The sequence below is a fragment of the Anarrhichthys ocellatus genome, unplaced genomic scaffold, assembly GCF_004355925.1.
Source record: "Anarrhichthys ocellatus isolate YVR2014 unplaced genomic scaffold, GSC_Weel_1.0 scaffold11, whole genome shotgun sequence".
NCBI classification, from domain to species: Eukaryota; Metazoa; Chordata; class Actinopteri; order Perciformes; family Anarhichadidae; genus Anarrhichthys; species Anarrhichthys ocellatus.
In genome coordinates, this window is record NW_022280041.1 from 9662450 (window position 1) to 9669949 (window position 7500).

Below are 7500 nucleotides of genomic sequence, written 5' to 3' on the forward strand. Positions count from 1 at the left end.
GTGTGTGTGTGTGTGTGTGTGTGTGTGTGTGTGTGTGTGTGTGTGTGTGTGAGATCAGGATAACACAGGGATGGGAGCAGGAACAAACAAATGTTTATTTGTAATCACGAATTCTGAAAAATAAGAAAGGCTCCTCAAACATCCTATAAAACTATTGACACTTTTCATACTAATAAAAGTACACAAGCATTAATCACACATCACATTTATGCCACTAACCTGAGACTGTCTGACAAATATCCCGTGATTTTCCTCACAGGTGAAGTAGCGTTTCCCCTGCACGGTGCCATCGTTCTTGCCTTTGGCATCATCCAGTATGACGCCCACCCATTTTCCAGAGGCAAAGAGGGTGGCACCAATATAGGCAACAGTACCACGCTGACCCTTCCCAGTCACCTCCACTATAGAGCCAATCTAGGAGAGGAGGAGCAGAGACAAGATGACACACAGTGAGTCATCATACGACTAGTTAATAGTAATTTGTTTATTTCCTACCATTACTTCCTTTCTTGTGTATGTATTGAACAGTGACCTACCTTTGGAGGTTTGGTAGACTCCACTGTTCCTGCGCTGCTCATTTTGCTGATCAGTGGGCTGGTCAGCTGGAGGATTTGGGAAATACGAATGGGCAGAAGTATGGGGAAAGATGAGGAAATGTGGGAGAGAGAAAGTATAGGAAGGTTGGTTACGAATGGGAATGAGTTGTAAGGTGTGAGACATTGAAGAAGGAAGGTTAGGTCATTACATACCAGAGAACTATTGTTTAAATTTCTGAATTCCTCAGGATTGGTATCTTTTTATATCTTTATCTTGGTCAAATAGACATAGTTTAGTAGGAATATGTAAATCATTTTTAATACTGTACATTAGACCTGCAAAAGACTCAAACAAACAGTATTTTATGTGTAACAATAATGCCCCCTAACTATCCCTGCTCCAGCTATTAAGAGCAATCTTAGGAATCAAAAACAATCAATGACAGAGAGAGTCTTAAGGCCATGAGCAAAGAAACACACTCATGCAACCAGTCATGTGTCATGTACCACAAGAGACTTCCTGATAAACAAGTCACATCCTTGCCTTGTTCACACAAAGATGCTCATTCAGAGTAGAGTCTAATTCTTTTACGGAGCTGTAGGGACATGTGAATTCACGCTGCCTCAGTTTTAAACCACAGGGCAGAAATCTGGGTAGGAACCTTTTTTAAAGCCTCATGACAGAAGCACAGAGATAGTTGCAGAGTCATCTAGATTTAATGCCATTTCAGAATAATTGGAACAAAAGCTCGCCTATGGGTTAAACGTAAGGACAGAGACTTCATCTTCTCTACAGGATATCTAGAGTTACCAAAAATATACTCTTACTCGTTCTGTGAAGTGAATCCTGCATCCGATATACGGTGAGTGACACAAATATTACCTAGTAGGTTAAGAGATTATAGTGTAATAACTTATACTGATGCTGTGCATCAAACTAAATTACCAATGATGTACTAAATTAGATATTATTCAATATTGAGGGTCCATGTTACTCACCCGGGGGGTATAAGAATGTCGCCTGTTCAAAGCCATAATAGCAAGTTAAGATGTTTTCACCTCCAATACAAAGTCTCAAGTGCTAATTTTTCTCCGCTTTCCCATTCCTTCCTCTTTTAAAGAGAGAGAGGGGAAAGCAATACAAGACTGTGACTTTAGGGAGGGATCCTGGGTGCTGCATCATAACACATCACAGCTGATTTGAACTGAGAAAGGGAGGGTGTTATCTAGCTGTTGTGTCTCCACACCAGAAAACACATGGATATTAGCTTGATACTTCACATGGAGTCACTTGGAGTGATGAGATGATGAATTTACTGGCCTGCTTTTATGTAGCTATAATTATATAAAAACCCAGAATGGGACATTGCTGCTGCGTTCCCCTTTCTTTGGTACATTTACTCCTACTTCACAAATTGTATTATCTTTAACGAACTAACATGTTAACAATAACTCCTTCAATCAAATCAATCCATTGGTTAGCAGCTGTCAAAAAGTGGCTAACTTTAGCTAATGTTTCTTCGTTTAGTAACGTTGCTGGTATTTAAAAGGACCAATGTTCTTTCATAAAAAAATATATCAGCGAAGTATATCACACTAAATACGCAACGCAATACAATAACACTACAGCATTACGACAGGAGGAGAGGGTGAAATAATTGAGATAGGGAGAAATGTCATTCAAGAAATTTAGCTGAGCTATTCTGTTTTCACGTTGCTGCATTATTAGTTTGATCTACGTACAAATAATCCTGACAGTCATACACAAAATGACTTTAATCACGTAGTTAACTTACGCTTTACTCTGCCATTTAGCTTCAGATAGACAGCAGAATTTAGTTAACAGCTAGCCGGACTAGCGTTAAAGCTAACGTTAAAACTGGCCAACTCAGCTTAGCAAGCAAAGTACTGTTAAGAAGCTAAACAGCTAACCTGTATTTCGTTGTTCAGCTTACCTGGCATACACAGAGTTTCCTGTCTTTAAATGCAGCACCTTGAGGTGTTCATGCAGACAAAAGATGTTCCTGTGTTGTTATTTTTTGGCTACCTAGATCGGAAGTCCTGTAGTCTTTTCCGTTTTTTGACAGGTCACTTCCGGTGGTCTGACATGCCAAAGATAAGAAGAAAAGTGGAAGTTAGCGCCCCTAGTGGCTGCTCCATTCTTTATTAATAAACTTTATTTTACTACTTCTTCTTAGCCCACTGCACATCTGGGATTACTTTCTCTTTACAAGGTCTTTATGGGAGTTTACCATATTCTTTATCTCAAGAACCTACGGTTGGGGTGTTGTTTCTTTTTTGAGCACACTGCCATCATTATTACAATTATACATGTAGAATAAATGTACAGGTAAAGATATTGGAATTCAAATATGGATAAGGACGATTGGGTGAAAAATGTGTGTAAAGCAAGACGGTTGGTGAGAGGTAAGGGTAAAAGCAACGTGAGAAGAAGCTGAATCAATATTACCGAAAGGTTTTAAACCAGCATTTGGATTACTAAATGAAAAAGTAAGTTAAATTTACAGAGTGATATACGTTAATGACAGAGAATGCATCATGTCAAATATTTAATTAATGTATAATAAATATTATATTATATATATTTAAATGTTTTGTTTTTATAAACAAATGTGAGGATTTGCTTCTTTCTGCGGCTGGTTGGGTGTGATCTCTGTCTCGTGCTGTGGCCCCTGAATGAATATGTTGACGTGTAATTAGCCTGAAGTCCAACCGCAGCCGACCAATCAGGTGGTGGAGGAGAGGCTGTGCCTGGACCGGCTGGCAGACTGTCCGGGCACAGTGCTGTGACTGCAGCTCAGCTCGTGGTGGTGAGCTCGTGGAGGTGACAGCACTAACGGGAACAGGTCCTGACTTCACCATCCCGTCGTGTTAGAGCAAGGTAGAATTGTTTTTGTAGCTTTCTGACTTACATGGACTTCTATTCTCACTCTTGGTGAAGTTGTTGTGTGTTTATTTCACCTCTTTCTATACTTTCGACTAGGATGTCTCAAAAGTGTTCAAGCCAGCGAGGACACAAACCTTGCTTCCGGTCGGGACTTTCAAAGTAATACTTTTAGCGACTAATATGGAAGGTAGAGAATTTCTAGTGAGTCTCTGGAGTTTTATTTTGAAGGCAACATGTATGATTTTCCGGTCAGTCCCTTAGCTAACTTTATGAGCCGCTGTTCCGGAGGTGGCACTGAAGGATTTAAGTCGATGTTCGGCGCACTATCATTGCCTGTGCTGACTGTATACTGGGTCTTGTACATTCCGTCAGCGTCATTCATTATGCCAGGACTATTTTATTGCAGTTTTGTTAAGAAAACGAAATAAGACAAGGAATCTTCACCCAAATAGTTTGGTCCCGGTGGAGGGTGTGGAGTCGATGTGTGACGAGTTACGTCATTCATAGTTTCCCTGTCCCGTCTGCTGCCTGCGCTGCAAAGTGCATCAACAAGTGACCGAAACTCATCTAATGCTAAAGCAATTAGTAGTGTAAATCAAACATGTATATTTCAATTGTTTCCAGTAAACCTTTATTCACCTTTCCTTCCTAGGCCCAGTGTGGAATGGCATACAGCCTATATTTCTGAATTCTTCAATCCAAGGCATATACTTTATAGAGAAAAGTAGATAGAATTACATAACAAACAAGGACGTCTTTACAAAAATAATACCAAATTGCTGACATAGCAACAATTTTAGAGGGCCACTATCGGTTAACCAACATTTTAAAACTATGTGTTGCAGTGGTAAAGTTGATGCTGCTTGTTGACGGTGTCTGCATATATTTTCACGAAGATCATATTAGCTCAGATTTATACTTTTTCTCAGAATTGTACAGTTTTTTTTAAACTCCTCTTTAGGAGTTTGGTTAGACTTGTGGACTGTAACAGGCTGTACACCACCAAGGGGAAATTAGTATCATCTTCAACCTAAAGCCCTTATGCAAAATGTCTCTACAGGGTTACAGTGATAGTTTGTGGCTTTGAAAAACGAGATAATTTCAGAGTGAGTTGAATCACCAATAAATACCTGCTTATTAGACAGAATAGGGGAATGGTAATTAAAAATAGATACATGCTTGTTTTGTGACTACGACTATACTGTAAATCAAAAAACAACTACAGCCTTGACTGTACATAAAAACAAACTATTTCCATCCAAAAACAATTCAAAAATTTTTTTTTTCAGATGGCTGACGTGGAGCTGGTGAAGAAGATGCTGCGGGCCGTCCTCCAGGCCAACAGAGGCGGCGTGTCGCTGTCCCGTCTGCAGTTAGAGTACAAAGAGCTGACTGGGGAGCAGATACCACACAAACAGATGGGACACAACCACCTGGATGCACTGCTAGCCAGCATGCCCTCTGTAGTCCGCACAGAGCGCAGCCGCTCTGGAGAGGTGTGTGTGAGGCCTGTGCAGGGTGGATGGTTTGAAGGATAGATGTGTACACATATTAAGCCATAATTAAACCATATTATTCTTTATATAAAATCATATATTTTAATACCACTATGTATTCAAAGTGTTGTGTGCGTAATTTGGATAATATCCACACCTGGTGGTTAATAGGAGGTAGCCTAATAACTTACTCCTCCTTGTCATGAATCTCTTATTAATATCCGTCTGTTTACTCCTCTCTCTCACTGCAGATGGTATGTTTTGCCTCAGGTGCCCATGAGACCGCCCACATAGCTAAGTTGGTGGCTCGCCAGCGCAGCTCCAAGAAGACAGGCCGACCCCACCTGGTCAACACCCAGATGAGGGTCAAACCGGCTGCCCCACTCGTCCTCAATGGTAAGATTTTGGACCACCATTTTGGGGAGTTAGCAAGCATAAACCGGCATAGCCGACCTTAACAACAATTATCAATTCTATATGTATGTATTGTTATTTTTATTGAACATTCCCTAGCATGTAAAGCTTTTGGCTAGTCACTCAGCCACTATCACTTTTGGTTTCACATAAAGTCCAAGTTAAGTCGATTCATGCAGGGTTTGAAATACATTACAAGTTGCGTTTGTGCACATGGGATTTCACAGTTTCTGTGTGGGAGACAGCAAGCAAATATATTAAATAGCGTAGGGAGAACCACAATTGGCCATGCAATGGCTTCACCATTACAGTGTTCAACAGGAAACTATAATGCAGTTTCACAAGACACAATTAGCTCGATCCAATTACATACATAGATGTTTACTACTAAGTCACAAGGTGGCTTAAAATCACTTAGGTATTGGATTAAATGTCATTGCAGTCACTGCTAAAATGTACGGAGGAAACATGCAACATCTGCATTATAGTGTGTATTTTAAAGCAAATTTGAAATGATTCCAAATACCAAATTCATAAATACTTTTAGTTGTACTTTTGGTTCTCAAAGAGATCGACAGCGTGCTGAAAAAGACTCAATCAGTAATCTGTAATTTTCATTTAACAGGTGAAAATAAATATGGACACAGATTAAACAAAATAATGATAATTAACAGTCTGGCAGCTCTGTGACACAGTGGTTAGCACTGGAGCACTTATAAGCTGCACTGCAAGAAAACCAGTGTTGGGTGTCTTGTGAGTGTTGGACTATTGTGGGTATCCAACTCTGGAATTCAACAATACATGTTTATGAAGGACTTGAATGTCAAATGTGAATGTAAGACTACTTGGCTGCACTATTCAAAACATGTTTGACTACATAGCAAAGAGCACTCTGGGTTCATATCATCACTGATATACAGTACATGTGGTGTGATGCAAAAAGCCTCATGGCTTCTTATTCCCAAGTCCTGTTATGATTGTGAATGTAGAAAAACACATGTATCATCTTCACCAGTAATATTTCAGCAAGGGTATTAAATACATTGTATAGTTAATGTTTTCGAAACATTTGTTTTTCCAACAAAAGCCTTTTTCCACTCTGCCAGGAATAAAATCATAAGATTATATATACGTATCAGGTATATACTATATACACTTTATATTTTATAAGATCAAAAACAAACCTATTCTGTTAATTATTTCCTCAAAATCAAACAAAGGGCTTTTTGAAATGTGCACTGACTGCACATCTTTGCTCAAAATAATTCCACCTGTTTGCATATTAATGATGACCAAGCAGTTTTGTTTATACTCTAACTAAACACGTTTACGCAACAAAATAAAGGACCGATGAACTAATTCAGTCTCGAAAAGCTGTGGCCGAGAAATATATATTAAATTCCAGCCAGCCTTTTCAATTGAACATTTCCAAACCTTTTCCAGACTCCTCTTGGTGCTGGTGCTACAGTGCTGCAGCAAGAGAAACATAGAAAGTGTCTAGTGTTTGTATTAGTACTGTAACAATGCAACTTTTTTGAGCCCAGTTTTTGGATGACTGACTGACCTGTTTTAACTGTTGCTCTGTGGAGACCTGCAGTTCCTTAGGCACTAAGACTATCACACATACACACTCAAGCAGACACACAATGTTACGGGCTGCACAGGTGTATCAGGTTCATATGTGTACAAAGATGTCACATCACATGCATTTTACTGGAGAGCCACACACAACTGTGAACATTCATTCATATTTTTCTGACTTTATTTCCTATTAACACACTCATGAACCATAATTGCACGTATGCAAACTAAATATGCAATCTCACGGCCCCCTTCACATACACACACACACATACACACCCACATACACACACACACATACAGAACCGTGTACGCACTTGTCTTTTTAGCGCATACTCCTCCGCTAGACTGTGGTGCTGCAGAGAGCCAGAGGAGGAAGTGGGAGAAGAGCGGAGGAGTGGCAGCAAGCCTGTCGGAGGAAAAGAAAAGAAGAGGGATGGTGAAATGGGAAGGAAATGGACAGATGACGGGGGAAGGGGGTGTCAGAGAGAGAGAGTTGGGCTGCGTGTTCAGATTCAAGGCTAATGTAGCCTATAGCCGCTGAGACTCCGCTGCAAGCAAAGAG

The 7500-nt window shown here is 40.0% G+C and overlaps 2 protein-coding genes across 9 annotated transcripts in view; one reads left to right on the forward strand and one right to left on the reverse strand.

The window, feature by feature from the left end:
* The window catches only part of dctn1a (dynactin 1a), a 12830-nt gene extending 10226 nt beyond the window's left edge, over positions 1-2604 (reverse strand). For all 7 annotated transcript variants that reach the window (XM_031851247.1, XM_031851245.1, XM_031851246.1 and 4 more), the window contains exons 1-3: positions 2492-2604; positions 537-602; positions 220-414 (exon numbers count right to left, since the gene is read on the reverse strand). In XM_031851247.1, coding sequence (XP_031707107.1) covers positions 220-414; positions 537-578 — 237 coding nt within the window. In that variant the 5' untranslated portion in view covers positions 579-602; positions 2492-2604. The remainder of the gene's footprint in view (positions 1-219; positions 415-536; positions 603-2491) is intronic.
* A 749-nt stretch (positions 2605-3353) lies between these two features.
* The window catches only part of tdrd7b (tudor domain containing 7 b), an 18908-nt gene continuing 14761 nt past the window's right edge, over positions 3354-7500 (forward strand). Inside the window, exons 1-3 of one of the 2 annotated variants that reach the window (XM_031851281.1) lie at positions 3354-3438; positions 4734-4940; positions 5192-5336. In XM_031851281.1, the coding sequence (XP_031707141.1) occupies positions 4734-4940; positions 5192-5336 (352 nt within the window). In that variant the 5' untranslated portion in view covers positions 3354-3438. Of the gene's footprint in view, positions 3439-4733; positions 4941-5191; positions 5337-6983 lie in introns of those variants that run through there. The other variant, XM_031851282.1, reaches the window with a different exon arrangement.